At 39.1% G+C, this 20597-nt stretch overlaps 1 protein-coding gene across 2 annotated transcripts in view; it reads right to left on the reverse strand.

The window, feature by feature from the left end:
- Positions 1-7917: 7917 nt before the first annotated feature.
- The window catches only part of dock1 (dedicator of cytokinesis 1), a 228474-nt gene continuing 215794 nt past the window's right edge, over positions 7918-20597 (reverse strand). For both annotated transcript variants that reach the window (XM_079260765.1, XM_079260764.1), the window contains exons 48-52: positions 15885-16027; positions 15362-15560; positions 12018-12198; positions 10548-10699; positions 7918-8881 (exon numbers count right to left, since the gene is read on the reverse strand). In XM_079260765.1, the coding sequence (XP_079116891.1) occupies positions 8786-8881; positions 10548-10699; positions 12018-12198; positions 15362-15560; positions 15885-16027 (771 nt within the window). In that variant the 3' untranslated portion in view covers positions 7918-8785. The remainder of the gene's footprint in view (positions 8882-10547; positions 10700-12017; positions 12199-15361; positions 15561-15884; positions 16028-20597) is intronic.

A 20597-nucleotide genomic window follows, 5' to 3' on the forward strand; every position in this document is an offset into this window, starting at 1 on the left:
TGATGCTTAAATTCCACATAATAATGAAAACAACACTAAAAGACAGACAAATTAAGGCAGTTTCAAGTAAGTGGGACGCACTGATGAGATTCTCCAGCAGGGGGCAGCATTGTCTTGGATGTGACACTGGCTAAAACAAATCCTACCTATCAGCCCTGCCATGCAGCTCTCTGGGAGGCTAAACATGTCAAAACCCCAAATCTGATCTTTGCATTGTTTGTACTTACACAATCAAGACTTACAAAGTGTTAAGAGTTTAAAGTTAAAGAGACAGAGAAGCATTTTGGTCAAAAAGTTAAACTATCACATTTTTTCCCTGTCAAACTCCAAATCATTTGCTGCCTACCGTAGCTGCCTTTAGCTTGCTTTATGTACTGTTTTGCTTTATGTACTGTTTCCCTAAAAAGATAAACATAACTAGCAACAAAAGTTAAAAATCTAATGGGATGAAAAACCATAATGTTGGAGGAATCTGGGAAAACAGCCATCCATCAACACTACATAAAAGTTCATTAGATCAAAAAGTGCAAATAGCAAAGCTGTAATTAAATGGTTTAAATCAATATTTTGTTTTGGGGCTGATATGCTGGTGGCATTTATTAGTTATTTTCATGAGAGGCTGAAACTAGCTGGGAACTCTCATCAAACCACTTCTCCACCCCCGATCTCTAGGTATGTTTCCTAGCAACACGTCCCTCTGACTGCCTGGGAAAACCCAGTGCTTCATAATAGCCTCAGCTAATATAGATCAACACAACTTGGCTCCCTCTCTCTCTCCCTCTCTCTCTCTCTTTCCCTCTCTCTTTCTCTTGCTCTCCTCCCCTATCCAAGATAATAAACCTGTGCACAGAATGTACATTTTGTGCTGAATGCAGCACAAAATAACATCTGCACTATAACAGGCTCAGATTTAAAATGCCATCAGGTTCTCCTTTGCTTTATTGTCAGGTGGCGACTGGCCCCTGTGCAGTTAAAAGCTACTTGTGTCAACTGATCTTGGGAAGAGTGATGAAGTGTCCGTCTGGAGTTTGTAAAGTTGGAGGCAGTACCAGAAAAAAGCATTTAAGGGTTCAATCAAACGGCCTGTCTTGTGACTGCCCGCGGAGGTGATTTAAGTCTGTCTACAGGACAGTCTTCTAGAGACAGATACTTTGAAATGGCTAGTTTTGTCAAAGTAAACTTCAGGTGTTGAGTTTAACACCACAGTTGGCCTGGAAAACCAGATTATTTAGGTTGGTAACCATTAGGAATTTCTGGGTCGATTTATTCTTAATTTTTCGACTTGAAGGATTTTCGACAATTTTGGTCACAATAAGATCTTTAGCCACAAAAAAAAAAATAAAAAAAACAAAACAAAAAACAAATTTGAGTTGAGAAAGAGCTGCAAGTATTTAATTGATTGGTATTTATACGTCAAAAAAGACTATTTGGCATCAACCACCTTCCGCAGCACTCGTTTATAGTCTCACAATTTACATAAATTCAACAAATTGTGCCGTTACTTCAAGATCATCTCAATTACATAAAGCTGCAGCACAGCAAGCTGTTGAATGGACTCCATGACGACGCTTGAGCCATTTCTGCAGATGCTCCCAAAGCAAAAATGAAACAACGGAGGACTTGCTTCCTTCACTCGAGTCATGTTCGCTCTGTAACCGAAAACAATTCAAGGCAGTTTATTAAAGCACTGTGTGACAACTCTGCTGTGAGAGAAACAGTCTTGTGGTTCCTACATGACACTATCTGTGACAGCTTCATACGACGCTGCAGCATCACGTTGACATCTACTGGTGCAGCGCCATGTTTGGCTTGCAAGCAGCTACAGCAGGCAGCTGTAAATCTAGATGACTAAAGGCCACCAGAATGCAGCTGTTTTCCTATTCAGCCTGACATTTAAAAAGGCAATTACAGTAAGATGTATTTAGCCATATTTTATTTGAAATAAACGCCCATAATATTAGACAGCAGATGGATTTGATTATTATTTATGCAGAGGAAATTCTTTTTCAAATGATCAGGGATTTGGAGGGTTTTACTGTTTACACGATGACCAACAAAAGCAAAAAAAAAAAAAAGAAAACTGACACCAGATGTTCATCCAGCATATGTTCCCGCTTTGCAGGCAACACTACATTTGTCAAGACTTAAATATGTCAACTGTATTTTTTTATTATCATCAATTTAATACTCCAGAACAGATATATTCTGAGTATCTGCCATATTAGCAGTTTAGTCAGAACCACCAACGAAGTACATTAATGACAACTCGTCACAAGACACCATTTGAAAAAAAAAAAAAAAAAAGGGGGGGGGGCAATAAAAATTCCACAGTTTGCAGTGATTTATAGAAATATTGTCCTCTTTTATTATGCGGAGACATTTAAAGAGAAGCATGCACATTTGTTGCCTTCCAGCAAATGAAAGAGTGTCAAGAGGGAAAGCAAAATATATACACATTATTCCTGGCTGAAATGACAAATGAGATGGGCATAGAGTGTGCTGTAAATACATTTCTCCTGGAGAGAGGGTGCTAGCTCATAGCTCTCTCCCAACAAAGCCGCTGGAAATCCTCTCAATTAAGCCGTGCTTTTCCCTGCGCTTTGAGGAGGAGGAGAGGGTGAAGCATAATGGCTGAGCACAAATCACAGTGAGTCTATTGAAATAGCTGCCAGTTAACTATGTAATATTACCAGTGCTGAAATGCTTCACCCTTTATCCCTTTTCAATTGCAAGGCCAGATATTGAGAGTGCGCTGGGAATTCTTGATAGGTGAATTTTAACATTGATGAAACTTTTTATTCCCTCCTGGCGTGAACAGACCCATCGTTGCAATGCAATATGCAGATTACAGTGACTTTCATAACACACACAAAACAATATGCAACTACTGTTCAAACTAACTTTTATTGGTTTGCAACTTTTGATGTAATAAAGCTTCAATATTCATCAACTGTAAACTGCTTAATCCCAGAGTGAAGCTAGGAAAAGTCAGTTTTATCTAAATTAAGCACAAATAACCAATCAACACTTAAGTTGTCACATCCTTCAACTTGCTATTGGATGGAGTTACAACCTTGAACCTGTGTGCACATCTGACTAAGCGTTATGCATCAAATTGTTGCATCTTCTCCATATTCTTATTTAGGAAAACAGTTTTCTGTTTTAGTCAGTCATTGTTTTTTCTGTTATTCCAGTATTTTCCAGTATTTCTATTATTTCCAGTATTCTTCTATTTTAAGAGGCTGCGCATTTAAAACTTATTATTTCCACAAATACTCTGCAGGCCATAAGCACTTTTACTTCGGGATTGAACATTTTTTGATGCTAAATTAATTCTTCTATGCATGTTTTCACATATATTTTTAGTTGCTTTTTAAAGCAGACTCCAGACATATAAACCTTTCCATTTCACTGGACCCATGTTATGTCCAGTTTTGACTTGTGCCTACATTACAGATATTCACTTCACTACTGAACTTTCCAGATTTAGGTGTTTACATTTACATATTTAAAGGTATAAATATGCGTGACATGCAACACATATAAGCAATGCCAACTGACCATAGATAGCTCTGTCCAGTGAATATTAGGTGAAGTGGTAATTCTAAACTCGACCCAGGAGTAAATGTGAATGGCTATTTCTCTACCTGTGTTGGCCCTGGGATGGGCTGGTGACTAGTCCCGGGTGTACCTTGCTTCTTTCCTGCTAATTTCCTGCGATAGGCTTCAGCTTCCCCATGACCTGAATTGAACTAAATGGTACAGAAAATGTAAACACACACACACACACACACATATATATATATATACACACACACTACTCACAAAAAGTTAGGGATATTTGGCTTTCAGGTGAAATTTATGGAAAATGCAATATGTTCATGCTACAGTGATATAATATCATAAAAGTAAGACATTTAAGTAGAAGGATGCACTACTGATTTCCTCATCTCAAAAAAATCATTCAACACAAAAGGTAACAACAATGGTAGTTACACCACAACAAAAAATGTGAACGTCTCAATATCTCGTCATGTGCCCTTGAGCATCAATTACAGCTTGACAACGACGTCTCATGCTGTTCACAAGGCAGCTTGTTGCCTGCTGAGGCATGGCATCCCACTCTTCTAGAAGGGCAGCCCTCAGGTCATTGAGGTTCTGGGGTGCAGGGTTTCGAGCCTCTACACGACGGCTCAGCTGATCCCACAGGTTTTCAATGGGATTCAGGTCTGGAGAGAGTGCAGGCCATTCCATCTGAGGTACACCAGTCTCCAACAGCCGTTCCCTGATGATGCGGCCTCGATGAGCAGGAGCATTGTCGTCCATGAAGATGAAATTAGGCCTGTGCTGTTCATGTAGGGGCACAATCACTGGATTAATGATATTATTCAGGTAGTATGGGCTTGTCACTGTACCATTCACAAAGTGTAGGGCAGTTCTGTACCAAGTGGACACCCCTGCCCACACTGTAACACCGCCACCACCAAAAGCTCGCCTGGTGACAACAGTGGCTGATGCATAGCGCTCTCCCTGACGTCTCCAACATGGTTGCCGGCCATCATTTCTGCTCAGTGTGAATCGACTTTCATCAGAGAACAGCACTGAGGCCCACTGGTTCCTCGTCCAGCGTAAATGCTCCCTGGCCCATGCAAGACGATGATGCCTGTGCCTGGTGGTGTGGTCAGGTACCCGTGCAGGTCGTCTAGCACGCAGACCACGCTGATGGAAACGGTTTCGAATGGTCTGACGTGACACTTGGGTGCCTCTCACCTCTCTTAAACGTGCCTGGAGTTGAGTGGCATTCATCATCCGGTTTCTCAGGGCAGTGTTCACAATGTAGCGGTCATCAGCACGGGATGTGGCCAAAGGACGTCCACTTCTAGGCCTTTCTGTGACTCTTCCAGTCTCTCCATATCTCTGTTGCAACCTGCTGATGACACTCTGTGACACTCCAAGCTCAGTGGCCACTTCTGTCTGAGAACGTCCTGTTTGAAGCATCGCAATGGCAAGGGACTGTTGTTCCATTGTTAGGTGTCGTCTTGGTCTCATGATGTCAAAATGTGAACAGCATGATGAGGACAACTGTTTAAACACCAGCTCTAATTCAACCAGGACATTTATTGGTCAATTCAAGGATCACACACCTGCCGTGATTTTTGCCGTTAAGCTCCTTGTTAGAGAACAGCAACTTGTGCAAAATTTATTGAAACATTTAACAGTTGGACATGTGCATTTAAAAGCTTAGAGAAGATCACATTAAGTTCACCTGTACAGGTTTGAATGCATTTTAGGCTTGTTGTGAAATTTCACCCAAAAGCTGAATATCCCTAACTTTTTGTGAATAGTGTATATACACACACATACACATATAATATATATACACACACACACTAATACATTATACACACACACACACACACACACACACATACATAATATCTATACACACACACACACACACACACACACACACACACACACACACACACATATATATATATATATATATATATATATATATATATATATGCACACTATTTTTTTCTCCCAAGGATTATATAGACTTCCTGTAAAAATCTTAACTTTGTTTTACTTACCCACTAAGTACAATAGATTCTACATTTCCATCATGGTAACACATTAATTAGACATTTTATGGTCTGAAAGAATATGCTAACACAGCATATGAGGGACAAGTAGTCCCTTACGGCTGCTTTTCCTCCAGAAAACACACAAGGGGGAAAGATGTCACTCTGTGTTCCTAATTAGGACGAGAGTGCTTCATATAGTCAAATCTTTGAAAGATAAAAACACCGTCAAACAACAGATGCTAAGGTTGGAGCATTTCGCCTCAGGCAGACGCCTACTCACCGAGTGTCAGCAGAAAAGGAGAGCAGCAGAGTATGAGTCACCTGGGACAAATGCTTAAAAAAACAGACCCCATGAGCTGGTTTCATGGTAAAAACATCAAGGACTGTATACACATTTACCAAATGTGCAACGTTAGCTCAGACAATGAAGGTAAAGCAGTAATACTTACTCTAAATGAGGGGGGATATTCTCAGTTCTGTCACATAATTTAATAAAACACAAGACTATCATGATTAAAGACTTTATGCCTGTCAATGCAAAAACTATTATTGTCAGAAAACCATTAAAACTCAGAACAATGCAGATATTTTTAACCAAATTAATGTTTAATTTTATCATAAGCTGCTATGCTCCAGATAATTTTACTATTGCTCAATGGTTCAGCCTGAAGTAATTAAATATTTCACTGCATCTTAAACTGACAATATCTTCTTAATAGAAATTATATAAGTACCATAAGACATATTTTAATGTAAATAACTTGGACTATTTTTTAATATGCAGCAGCAGTATAGAAGGTATTAAAAAAATGGGTTTTTTTTTGTTAATTGGCAGAAGTTTTTAGCAGATTTTAGGATTGTATAATATGTTAGGTAGACACTTGAGTCCCTTATGGCTCAAATCATTCAGAGATAATTGTATGAGTGGTTAAGTGAAGATACCTTTTCTAAACAAGGACCTCACCACAGAATCCAAACCTAAAGCCCACTGGGAATCTAAATGAGAAAATGCATCCAGTATAAATGCATTTGGACCTGGAGTCATATGATTTCCTGCGCTCAATGTGGGTTGTTTACAGATTTTCTGACCTTACAGTCTTTGGTAATGGTTTTATAGATCAGTAACTGATGTTGGCTCCTCTGGTGTTACTGCCTTTCTGGGCTCCAGTCTGCATCATGCTATGTATCCACTTTTATGCCTGGTAGAGGTTTCCATGAGACATCTTGTTTACAAGTAGTTCAGTGCAATTACTGAACTACTGGTAAATCCCTTTATGGGATGTATTCCCAGTCTATGTGGGTCTAAACCATTAGCATCTGGTTCATTTGTGCTTCAAGGCATTCACAGGATGTAGCCGTTTGTTTTTCTAAACAGTGATGCGTCTCATGAAAACTGTTCATACTTCAGGCTCTGGTTTTGATAAATAATACTCAATTGTACTGAGGGGCTCAAAGTGTGGCAAGAAAATATCCCACACACCACTGCACCACCACCACCAGCCTGAACCACTGATAGGCAGAATGGATGCTACACCATCCAAATGTGGCAGCTGAAATGGAGACTCAGACCAGGTAAAGTTTTTCTAATCTTCTGTTGTCCAATTTTAGAGAGCCTGCAGGAATTGTAGCTTCAGTTTCTTGTTCTTAGATGACAGGTGTGTTTTTCTGCTCGCGTATCTGCTTCAAGGCTTGATGCGTTACGTACTCAGGAGATGGTTTTTCTGTATACCTTGGTGGTAATAAGAGATTATTTGTGTTACTGTTTCCTTTCCATCATCTCTAACCAGTCTTCCCATTCTTCCCTGACATTTGCCCAGACTGCTCCCTGGATATTCTCTCATTTTTACAAACAACTCTATAAACTTCAGAGATGGCTGTGTATTACTAAATACATTAAATTGCTACTATGTGATTGGCTACTTGTTTTGACAAGCAATCGAACAAAGTAGCCCCAATAAAGCAGGCAGTGAGAGCAGTTGATTTTTAATCTCTTATTTTAGTTAGTTCAAATTCTCATATTATTCTGCACAGTGCTGTAATGCTTTTAACGCCCTCTGAGCTGTCTTGCACATGGAATATGCTATACAATAAACCCGCTCTTCCTTGTCTATATGTATTTTTATTTTAATCCACTGGTAAAACATGTCTTAATAACACACCACTCCTACACACTGACAGTAAAGTGGCAGCAATGATGGTTGTCAATCAAGTTGAAAGCTTTGTCACTAGCATTTAGTTAAAGTCAGGAAACAAGTACAGATTGTCAGTTTGTTGTTATTTGTAGAAGTGCAAGCATCTATTTTTAGCACCTCATAGTCTAGGCAGAGACGACAAGAAAGGTATCTGTTTAAAAAAAAAAAATCATAAAAACACTTACATTTGAAGTTTATTTAGAAGTCATTTCAGTAGTGAACTGGGACTTGCCAATATTACTGAAATCCAAGGTTACAGCAATTGATGACAAGGTTTGACATCGATAATTCAACAGGAGTTAGTTGTACTGTGTGTGCACTCCAAGTTTTACCAATGAAAAGGTTCTTGTATAACAGCTCCTAAAAGTCCCTGTCAATGCAAAACCTAAAAGCCCTTTTTTGTTTTATATAAATGCCACTTAATCTAATGGTATGTTAATACTAAAAAAAAAAAAAGTCACGACCAAATCACATACAAAAAAAAAAAAAAAAAATCAGAAATAAAATAAAATCATATATACAAACCTCTGTACATAGTGGGAATATGAATATAACAGACAAGAATAATAATGCTTTATTGAGTTGTTTGCTCTCATATACTTGAGAGTGGGTCAGTATTGGGAAGTTGTTGGTCCAAGCTTATCTGTTGTAACACAATCTCATGTCTTGATAAAATCTGGAAGTGGCATGGGTGTCGGGCCATTGAAAGCGTCTACAAATTCAGTGACAATTCCTCTGTGCAACAAGCTTTGTTGCAGACTGCATCGCTGTCAAACAGAAGCCAAAAAGAATAAAGGAGAGAATTAAAGAAGATAAGAGGGGGCGGGCTGCGGTGAGGTATTCATCTTGTCAAGCTGGGACAGGGAGCGAGTGTGTGTGGGTGAAAACAACCGTTTTTCTAAGGGGGGCCGCTGACTGTTGATGCTGTGGTTTTGTTTTTTTTCTTGTTTGTTTTTGTTGTGTTGACAGTGTGTCATTTGGTCCAACTGTCAGTGTCTTTGTTTACTGTACAATTCCTGAATCGATGGAGGCCTGTTTTCTGGTGATCTTGGGAGGAGGTGGAGGGGGGGTCTTGCTGGGCAGAGGAGGTGGAATGTGCTGGGAAGAGACAAAAAAAGAAAAAAAAACAGCCTGAAATCTTTTTACATCAAAACTGACTTTGCAGGAAATGATAAAAAGCTGCAATTAAAAAAAAAAAAAAAAAAAAAAAAGGGGTAAATTGTGTTTTTAAGCAGGTAGAAATGGCAGGGTGAGAATAAACAACATTTGTAAGTGCTAGTTATTGGTTTAAATGAGCAGAAATGACATTAACCTTTCTGGGATGCTCTTTTTACACTAAATCTGTTACCTGACTGCAGTTAATTTAAGCAAATAGATGTAATAGATCTACAGTAGTTTTGTTTTAAGACATAGCAGAACCTTTTCATGATTTTTTTCTTGTTTGTTTGCCAACTGTTTTTAATTACTTTCTGGCATCCTATTGAATTTTCAGAATATATTTTTGTGATTCAATATTGTGATATTTTCATGTACTTTCCACTGATTAGGTATAAATTCATGAAAGATTTTCAAATAATTTAAAGCAACACAACACATGTTTGGAGCTTAAAACTGTTTGTGTCTCATTTTGATGGGATACTGACTTTCATTGTGTGGATTCCTGCAGCCATAGAACCACACTTCACAACTTGATTTTTCCAGCCCCGAGCATCACATGACTGCAGTGTTTTACTTTATAGCATTGTGTCACACGCAAATAACATGCATATCAACACACTATCATGGCTGATTCAGCAATGTAAGACAAAAAGAGAAAAGACAAGTTAAAATAGGACTGACTTTTACAAGCGGCAGAGAGCCAAGAGAAGAGGTAGGATACAGGACTGTGTTGAGAGGAACTTATTAGGAAATCAAAATTTCCTTTATAACCTATTTATGCTCATGCTTACTGATAAATTACTTGCTTATTAGCATTATTTAAATGCCCATTTCCTTTTTTCATTCAGCTTTTCACATAGTTTTAAGCTAGATGACTGGAAACAGATGAAGGGTGAATTTGTCCAATAAAAAATGTCTGATCTTCCAGTTTTCCTCTCCACCTGCATGTCCGTCCTAAAATACAACAAAGATATACAAGGAGTGATGCTCATAAACGTCACTCCAGTCATCACAAAAGACTACAAATGAAGAATGGCTGTCACTCAGACTCAGAACATGTGCCCTCACTACATTACTGTCAGTTTGTTGGCGTACTGTGTGCCCGTGCTGTTTTACTACCTGTCCATGGGCCGTGACAGTGGATAAATAAGATTAGTTAGTGGAGTGGCGAGGCGAGAGGACAGCTTGAGTAGAAGTCAGCGAGTGTGAAGAGACGAGCCGTTGATTAACAGCTGGAGAGCTTCTGATGGATGTGAGAGGTAAAGTAATCATCCAATCAATCACGTCTGAGCACCAGGCCGGCTGGCGGGATGAGTATAAATAACAGCAGGGTGGACAAGCAGGTATAGGCCTCTGACTGACTGATGCCCACCCTCTTCTGTGCCATACATTACAAAACGTGATGGACAAACGCAGAACAAGTCCAAATGAAGGTGTGAAACCTGCCTTCACACAGACATGAAAAATCGTTAGCGCAGGATGTGCGAGAGTGGGGGATTGTGGAGGACGTTGACCCAAATGTCAAGTGCGTGTAGCGGACGCTTGTTTCATTACAAGTGCCATGCATCATTAAAGAGGTGCTCTCAGCTCTAATTAAAACACCTACTCTTTGATGTGGTGGGGGTGGTGGGGGAGTCGAGGGACTCGTCAAGTCTTGATTATCTAGCAGGTTGCCGTAATCAGCTGTGCTTCCTTTCAACGGCAGCGGAGGAGGGGTTTCACCTTTGTCGGAGCAGCCCATCCCGTTGAGCTCCAGACCTGTGCAAGAGGGCGCTCATCAGCTCACATTCATCATCAAAATACATCAGGGTTTCTGTAACAGCAGGGCTCAGAGCCAGAGGACATCACAGGGCCAATTTCTGATGAGTTCCCTGTAACTGAAACTAACCGCTTTTTGACAAACAAGAAATAAATAATGGAAGATGTAGGTGCACATGCTTACAGGAGAATAGTTCCTATACATTTATATCAGTACAATCATATTGTCTTGTGGCTCTTGTGCTCTAGAGAAGGAGGTGTGTAAATAATAAATGAAAATACAAAAGGAATCTTTTATACTAATGAACCTATAAAAAATTTAATGCTAAATCTGCAGCTCCCATGGTTTAAGCTCATAATCTTTTCAAAACTTAATCTGATTGCATAATCACAGTAATTACCCCATTAAAGGTGTTGAAATATCCATCTGCTCCCTGACTACTATAAAGATGCAGATGATGCAACAAGAAAAACAGCAGGTTTATACAGCCAGCATTGTACAAGTGTAGACAAAAGTGGACTTTTAAATGTATGTACTTGTTTTAGTATAACTCCTTTATGCCTCTGCTGAATTAGACTCCAATGAGCCGGAGCTCACCGCAACAAGCTCCAAAGCTGCATATTTTTTGCAAAAGCAGTGAACTTTAAATGTATACTGATACAGCCACATTCCCAACAAAGCTGCTCTCGTTCACATATTTTTCTGCTTCTTTCGTCAGATGAGTAAATGTGCCAGAAATTGTCACTGAAAAGGAGCCAATTAAGACTATGTGTCAACTCACTGCCATGCAAAGCATTTCCAGCCTGTCGCTCCGCTCTAATAAAACCCTGTGCTTACAACTGCAGTGTCATCTGATAAGATAAAAGAAAAAAACACCACTCAAGTAACCCAAAGACAACTTCTGTGAAGTAAATTAGGCAGAACTTGCACGTATAATAATATCCCACATCTAAACTTTGAAGCTCCAGAATATTTTGAACATTTAATCACCCAGTCCAGAGAGTCAAAGGACAGTGGTCCAATTAAATAGTAATGCTGATCTCTAATCATAGCTCGATTAAGCTATGCATGCAACTGTGCTGACTGGTTCATTTAGCAGTTAAAGAAGAAGATATTTCCCTCGGGAGTCTGCAAAAACCACAGCAGAGCCGCTAAGGAGAACTAAGAGTGTGAATCGGTTTGCAATGTGCAATTCTCCTCACTGCATAAAAACAAATATGCTTGCTGACAAGTTTGCTTTGATTTTAAAGGGGCAGAACCAGTCCACAAAAAAGTATATGTTGAATGGAAGTGAATGTGAACCAATACTTCTCTTACTGGAAACAGTGTGCAAGCTAAAGGAGGGTTTATTTCTTGGTGTAATGGGTGGGGGTGCTGGCGAGGAGGAGGAGGAGTTGATGGAAGAAGTAGAAGGTGCAGGAGACACGGAAAGACGGCGGTCTCCACCCATCTGGTTGAGAACTTGACTCCTTGGTCGCTGAGGCCGCAGAGGGCTGATCTGTGTCGTCGTTTGCAGAGAAAAGAAATTATTATTACAGAGCGTTCGAAGTGAACAACTCAAATTATTCAAGTCAATAAAACGGCACTGAGAGCAAAATTTCCTGTGTGGCCAATGAGTTGAGACTCTGATGAAACATAATGGAGGAAAATTAGTTCTACATCTCATTTGGGAATGCTGTGTGTGTCCATGCACATTAAAACAGCTATTTGTATTCCTAAAAGAGAAATCCAATTGGATAAACGCGCCTGTAGGGTAGCAGTATGTTATTTGTTGTTACAAGTAATTGTTTGCATGCAAGACTTTGTTTTCTCCACTTTATTAAGGGTAGAATTTGAATATGAAAAGATGTGTCCTTCTCCATACTGTAGGCGCCATTGACAAACAACTTTGTAATTGGCCAAACTCTAAACATTCAGTCACAAGGGAGACACTGAAAATAACATCACACTGAAGTCAGACTGGGTCTAATTCATATCAGGGCTAAATGGAATAATGTCTTGATATTTAACTTAAAGATGAAACCTAAGAAGAAACAGCTACATTCAGCTGAGATTCCCTGATGCTCTACCCTTGAATCGTTGAGGCCTCAGGCATGAGACCCCCACCTTCCCTCCCTCCCTCCCTCCCTCCCCTTATGAGCTAGACGGCTCCACCATTGCCTGGGGCCTCCCTTGGATCCGATTCCTGTCCTTATCTTCATGATGTTAACCAGGGAGCAGGGAGTTAGACCTCTCTGCTATAATGGACACAGCATTCATGAGGTGGAAGATAAAGACAACAAAAGATGAGATGTTGAAAAGAAGGTAGGAGATCAGAAAGTAAAGAAAAAATCTAAATGCATCAGGATAACAAAGATACTTTACTGTACATACTGCTGTTTTTGGTTTCTAATGGATTTCTAGACAAGAAAAACATTTGGTCTATCTGTTCTGTGTTAAAAGTGTGTGATGTTTTGTGTGCTCTTTAGTTCCTGGTTTCCTGTTTTAGTTTGTAGTTTTCCTGGTTTAGTTTCCTGATTTCTAGTATCCTGTTTTGCCTTCCCATTCATTAGCTCACCTGGACTCATTAGTTAAGTCATTCCACCCGTGTCTCGTTCTGTTTGTGTATAGGGCTGGGCGATATGACCTTTTAGTAATATCCCGATATTTTTATGGCATGTTACGATATATGATATATATCTCAATATTTACCTTAGCCTTGAATGAATGCTTTGATGCATACAATCACATCAGTGAGATGATTTTGTGTCTACATTAAAACACAATTGTTCATACTGCATTACGATATGCTGATTTTAAGCATTCATGCCAAAAGGATGAAATTGTAAGGAAGCAAATTGATCAAAACCGTATTTACTGAACAGTTAAAGTAGTGGCACAAACATGTCATTTTAAAACAAAATAAAGTGCCTTTGCATGACGTAATAGATGCAACGTATGAAAATACATGTTCTGGGGGTGACTTTTCAAATGATGACATAAATTTGTGGTACTACTACCTTTTGTGGCGACACTTCTGCAACATACTTTGCTTATGACAGTTGTTTGGTCAACTTCTTCTCTCCGGTATCCAAACCACTGCCAGATGAAGGATCCTGTACTATTTTTCTTCTATTCATTTCATTTTTGCCACTGAAACAGTCTATCCCTTTGAAAAATTATTTTGAATACCATTAAAACCACATTGTATAAATCAGCTTTGTCCTCCTTTATTAAATGTTAGATTATCAAATATCAAATTTAACCAAAGGATTGTTATGTTTTGTGGAGTAGCTAGCTGCATATCCAACCCTCTTCCTTTATTGGGATTGGGACTGCCACAGTGACCCAAAAAAGACACTTTGACAGATACGTTTATTTTTTTTTTTATTTGTGAAGTTTTCTTACTTTTATTTTAGTCTTTTTTTAAAAATTTTTTTTAGTTTTAGCTTGCTTTGGGTGGAACTATTATAATGGTTTGCTTTATGGATACGTTTTTGAGTTGTCGTGTATTTTTTTTTTTTTTTTAATCACAGAGTTTAGCGTAGAAATCAGTCTTATAATACAGGCAGAATGTCTTCATATCATCTCCAATAAACAGCTTCAGCCAGCTTTGAATTCAGGGTTTAATTCCCACTCCTTTCTGTACTTTCTAGAGACATGACGAGCTAGATAAATATGCATGTCACACACAGTGGATGAGGTGAGTAAGTGATGGAGGCTGTGAATGTAATCAAATATAATTACTTATTTTTGTGTGACGTGAAAAACTTTGCAATATACATGCCACTCTGTAATCCAGAGCGGGATCAGTGGCGGATTTGGCTGTTCATTTTGACTGTAGGTGGAGTCGTGCAGGTGTCCTCTCTGCTCCTCTGACTGGCTGCAGCTGCAGCCGGAGCGACTGAGTGCTTTAGGACGGGGAGAGAATCTCGTTCGTAACAGTAACTTTACAATATGCGCTTTAAAGTCAGTCGCCAAAACACCAGAAAACTCTCTAATAACTCCAGTAAAAGTCGCTAGATTTGTTGCTAGTCGCTTTTCACAAAAAAAGTCGTCAGATTTAGCGAGAAAGTCGGCAAGTTGGCAACAGTGGCTACACGCTGCCTCTCATGACGTAGCACATAGCTCACGTTGTGTACGTAACTAACAACTCCGTGACAACAGGATACTCGAATATGACAAATATAGGCATTTTCTATATCGCACAGGGGGACTAGCCACAATATCTCGAGTATATTCGATATATCGCCTAGCCCTATTTGTGTATATGCATAGCTTGGTTTCTGTTTTTAGTTGCTAAATCATTGTGTGTGACCATTTTTCCATTTTCAGACCATGTTTCCCTGGCGAGTTCAGCCTTCATTTTACTCCATAATTAAAAAACCTCTAAGTTCTGCATCTCTGGCTCCCTTCTCCTGCATTTGGGTCCACACCTCCACCACCATTCATGACAAAAAGGAAAATATGATGCAAAGGTTTTATAAAGAGATCATAGAAATACCTGCCAGATTTCTTCATGAATAGTTTTCCCATTAACATTTATCTTACTTTCTTTTTCGCACTTACATTATGTGCAGCAAGTGTCATTATAATTTTGCATGAATGAGGACATAATAGGGGAATTAACCAGTGTGAATCATTCAAAAGATCAATGAGAAGCAAGTATAAAAGGACACTACCGTCTCTGAGAGTATGACAGCTTCGGCTGGCTGCAGAGATATCTCCATTGTCTTCATCTCTTTGTCAAAGATCTCCTGGTGCTTACTGTTCCTCTTTTCCTTCTTCTTCTCTTTCCGTTCCCTTTCAGGTTCATCCCGGTCCAGTTTGTCCTGAGACTTGGTGTGCAGCTTCTTTGGTAGTAGAGGCTCCAGAGCAAAACTAGAGAAAAGAGAATATTATATAATTATTTTCATAAAGCAACATGCAGTATCACTTTATCAATTGTGAACCTTAACTCAAGAATTTATTAATTAATTTCATAAATATGACTGACACATTTTTCCCAAACAAAATGGAAAAAAAAAAAATCAATGTTTTGTTTATAAAGTGAAATTAAAAGAGCACATCTGTTGACTTTCCACTTTGGTTTTAAATCTAAGACCTCTGATATAAAGACAGAAAAAAATCCTTTGTCTTTTCAAATGACTAAAGCCATTTATTTAATGTATTTATGTCTTTATAAATTGTGAAACACTTGTTTACCCGTCAGAGCCAGGCCTAGAGGGGGGTGTGTCTGAGGAAATGGAGGTGACTGAAGCTACTGACAGTGGCCTCTGGGAGGAAGGCATGGTGAAGGAGCGCACCATGGAAGGTGGACGAGACCCCCGCCGTTCATCTGCTGCAGGCTGAAACAACAGAAAGGAAGAAAAATTACATAAACAGGGGGAAAAAATGGAACAGGAAAGTTCATGTTGTGAAGTTAAGGCTCATTCCATTCAGTGTTGGTTACAACAGTAAGCTTTCTAACTAGCAAGGTTCAGAATGTTCCGAGTGGCGACACTCTCATAGAGTTCTTCAGAAAGAATGGAATGTGGAAGTCACATGGAGCAGCCGATAGTTCCAAACACCAATAGTTCCACCATTAACGCTGTTCTTTTTTGGCATTTTGGAGGCATTTTCTCTGGTAAGTGGATAAAATTACTGTATTTCTTGGCATTGTGAGGTATTAACTGAATATTATGTAACAAATTAACTAAACTGAGTTATTTTCTGTAGCATGGTATAGTTAATTATTCATGCGACTAACTAGCTAGTATAACAGTGGTTAGTTAATATGAGGAATATTTAAATCAAAACACCATCAGTAAGCTTGTTCATCCAAAATATTTATCCATAAATATTTAACAATGTAGAGATTTTTGTTGAACATGTTTTGTTTGCTCGACAAGATTGATATGGTTGAGTATGGTTATATAACCTTTTGACAGTCATTGTCTTAGAAACTGTGGAAAGATGTGAATATTATTTTTTTTAAAAATGTAAATATGAATATTATATAATATAAATATATTATTCAATATTTTAGTTAAGTCCCAAGTCACTGATTAATGAACTGTAAAAGCATGTTAACTACACAGGATCAATAGAATGACAAGATGTCCAGACAAACAGTGATCTGCGTTCTTACCAGAGCAAGATGTTTACCAAACAAGATGTTTGAATACATCATTTGTATTTATTGCAAGATTTATAGACTTTAGTTATATAATTGATTGAGTAATATATTGATTCAGTTTCACCATGAAGTCAACTTGAGATTGAAATCTTTTACAAGACAGAACAAGAAAATCAAGTAAACAATATGTTCAGCAGACTGTTTAACTTTTTTTCAAACATTCAACTATTACAGTTTTTACTGCAGACATTGCATTCTTATCCATATTGTTCTTTCAGAAGGATGGATTTTGTAGGATGAGTTGAGAGATGACAAAGTTGGTGGAACCTTCCATTTCTGTGAATGATAGTGATGCAGAAGCTGGTAGGTGGAATGATGGAATGCTAGAGCTGACTGAATGATGGAGAGGCTGTCAGATTAAAAAATAAATTTATATGACATTATTTAATACAGAAGCTAATAAAAGCATGGCAATACATAAATTCTCAGTTGTTTTCACTCATATGTAAATCACTTTGGATAAAGGTATCTTCTAAATGACTATGGAAAAGGATAGTTGTCTTGAAAATGCTAGACTATGTATGAATCCAACAGCTTGCATACAATCAGTGTAATCAAAATTGAATTGAACAAATAACCAAAAGATCCCTCAAAACATACCATCCATATGTAGTAAAGCTGAAGCTGCACTGAGTAGTTGGGAGTTTGAAAAAATGAGACCAAGCTCTTCCATAGCCACAATCAAAGTTTTGGGTGGAGGTTTATCTGTTGTGGACCAAGATGCTGTTTGGCATGGTTTTTGTTTTTCTTCATGTTTCTTGTCTGGCTTTTACTTCCAAGATGTCCCTCACTGGACAGCTCTTTTCTTTCACCAGAGATTTTTTTGCCGTAATTCTCAGTCTCAGGTTGACAAATCAGCTGGTTATTTTGCTCTTTACAGCATGGCATGCTTTCCAATAGCCTTGCTTCTGTCTCTAGACTATCAGTGGCCTTTGGGAGTTCCATTAAAGATGCACTGGACGTCATTTGGAAGAGCCCTTCAATTTTCTGAACCAGACTGAAAGACTCATACGATAAGGCAGCACAGCATTGGCATTCGTCACAGATGTTGTTTGATTACTCACAATGTATCCTGTAAGATAGTAAAGACTACATGTTTCGCTCTTTGTGACATCCGGAGTATCTTTGTGTCCAACCAGCTTGTCCACTCTGAGGCCAGGTCTGGGCGTGGTTTTCTTGATGTCCAGGAACTCTGCCAAAAGACTGTTGTCATCCTCCTGGTAGCTTCCTGATTGGACTGTCACAAGAAAGTGCCCAACTGATATTCCTTTCTCACTTAGCTGTGATGATTTCATGTATTTTTTCAGGAATAAAATTGACACTATTAGAGATCAAATTGACAATACTCTTCCTTCTACCTATAATGTTGAGCCTGTTGTGGTCTCCGAAGCATCCTTAGAACCAGGATCTGACTTGTGTCTAAATAGTTTCTGTCCTGTCCAACCCTCTGAATTAACTAAAATAATAGCTTCATCTAAACCATCCACCTGTATCTTAGACCCTCTCCCAACGAGCCTCTTTAAGGACATTTTCCCTTTAATTAATACATCACTACTAAATCTTATCAATATGTCTTTAGTGACAGGATATGTACCACAATCATTTAAAACTGCTGTAATCAAGCCTTTACTTAAAAAGCAATCTCTGGATCCAGAGGTGATAGCAAATTATAGACGTATATCTAACCTCCCGTTTATGTCCAAAATTCTGGAGAAAATAGTTTCAGCTCAGCTACATGCCCACCTGAGCAGAAATAATTTATGCGAGGAGTTTCAGTCAGGATTTAGAGCTCATCATAGTACTGAGACAGCATTGGTGAAAGTTACTAATGACCTTCTTATGGCCTCAGACAAAGGACTTGTGTCCGTACTTATCTTGCTTGATCTTAGTGCTGCATTTGATACAGTCGATCATAACATTCTGTTACAAAGACTAGAACAGGTGATTGGAATTACAGGTACAGCGTTAAGCTGGTTTAAATCATATTTATCTGATAGACTTCAGTTTGTTCATGTAAATGACAAGTCCTCCTCCCAAACTACAGTAAGTCATGGAGTTCCTCAAGGTTCTGTACTTGGACCAATACTCTTCACACTATATATGCTCCCTTTAGGCAAAATTATTAGACAGCATGGAATAAACTTTCATTGTTATGCAGATGATACTCAACTATACTTATCCTTTAAACCAGATGAAACAAATCAGCCCAATAGGCTACAAAATTGTCTCATAGACATAAAGACTTGGATGTCTAGAAATTTTCTCCTCTTAAACTCAGATAAGACTGAAGTAATTCTCGTTGGATCTGAAAAACTCAGAGCTAAATTTTCCGGTTTTGTAATGAACCTGGATGGCATTACTTTAGCTTCCAGTGCTACAGTGAGAAACCTTGGAGTAATATTTGACCCTGACCTGTCCTTTGGCCCACATATTAAGCAGGTTACTAAAACAGCCTTCTTTCATTTACGTAATATAGCCAAAATTAGGGACATTCTGTCTCGGAGTGATGCAGAAAAACTGGTTCACGCTTTTGTTACTTCGAGACTAGATTACTGTAACTCTCTATTACGGGGCTGTCCTAAATATGCCCTGAAAAGCCTTCAGCTGATCCAGAATTCTGCAGCCAGAGTCCTGACCAGAACCAGCATGAGAGATCATATTTCTCCAGTTTTAGCCTCTCTTCATTGGCTGCCTGTTGAATCTAGAATAGAATTTAAAATCCTTCTCCTTACATATAAAGCCCTCCACAACCAGACACCACTATATATCAAAGACCTCATTGTTCCTTATATACCAAGTAGAGTACTTCGTTCGCAGACTGCAGGCTTACTTGTGGTTCCTAGAGTCTCAAAGAGCCGAGCAGGAGGCAGAGCCTTTGGTTATCAGGCCCCTCTCTTATGGAATAAGCTCCCAGTTAGTGTTAGGGAAGCAGACACCCTCCCCACCTTTAAGACTAGGCTGAAGACTTATCTTTTTGATAAGTCCTATAGCTAGGGATGGTTAGCATCCCTTAGTTATGCTGCTATAGGTTTAGACTGCTGAGGGACATTTCCTGATACACTGAGCTTCTTTCTTTTTCTCTTTATCTCTTTCTTTTACCCCCCCCCCCCCCATAACAGTGTTGCATCATTAACATGTATGTCTCCTGTCTCAGCAGGTCTCCCTGGCCGGGAGTAGCAGTTCCTGTTGTCTGTTGTCTTTCTGTCCTCTTCCCCCCACACAGCAGAGGCAGATGGCTGCCTGTCCTGAGCCGGGTTCTGCCGGAGGTTTCCTTCCTGTTAAAAGGGAGTTTTTTCCTTCCCACTGTTGCCAGTGTGCTTGCTCAGGATGGGAGATTGAGTTGGACTCAACTCAATCTGTTGGTTTCCTTATATAGGCTGTTATGAATTGGCCTTCATTATGTTTTCCCCTCTGTCTGTAAAGCGTCTTGAGATGGCATTGCCGTGATTTGACGCTATATAAATAAAGTTGAATTGAATTGAATTGAATTGATCTCAGTTCCTGATGAAACTCCACTGGTGTTGGAACTGGATTCCTCTGTTTGATGCTGCTGAACAAGTTTTCCAGACAGTCCTGGGTAAACCTGCTTGTCAACACAAACGTGTCCATGATCAAGCATGTCTTTTTGAATTGATAAAAACTTAGATGTTGCCATCACAATTCCTGTTTGTACTCGTTTCCAGCTACCTCTTTGACCAATCTTTAGTCCACAGAAGAGTTGGATCATGTTTTTGAGAAAT

This window comes from Telmatherina bonti, assembly GCF_933228915.1.
Source record: "Telmatherina bonti genome assembly, chromosome: 21".
Lineage (NCBI taxonomy): Eukaryota > Metazoa > Chordata > Actinopteri > Atheriniformes > Telmatherinidae > Telmatherina > Telmatherina bonti.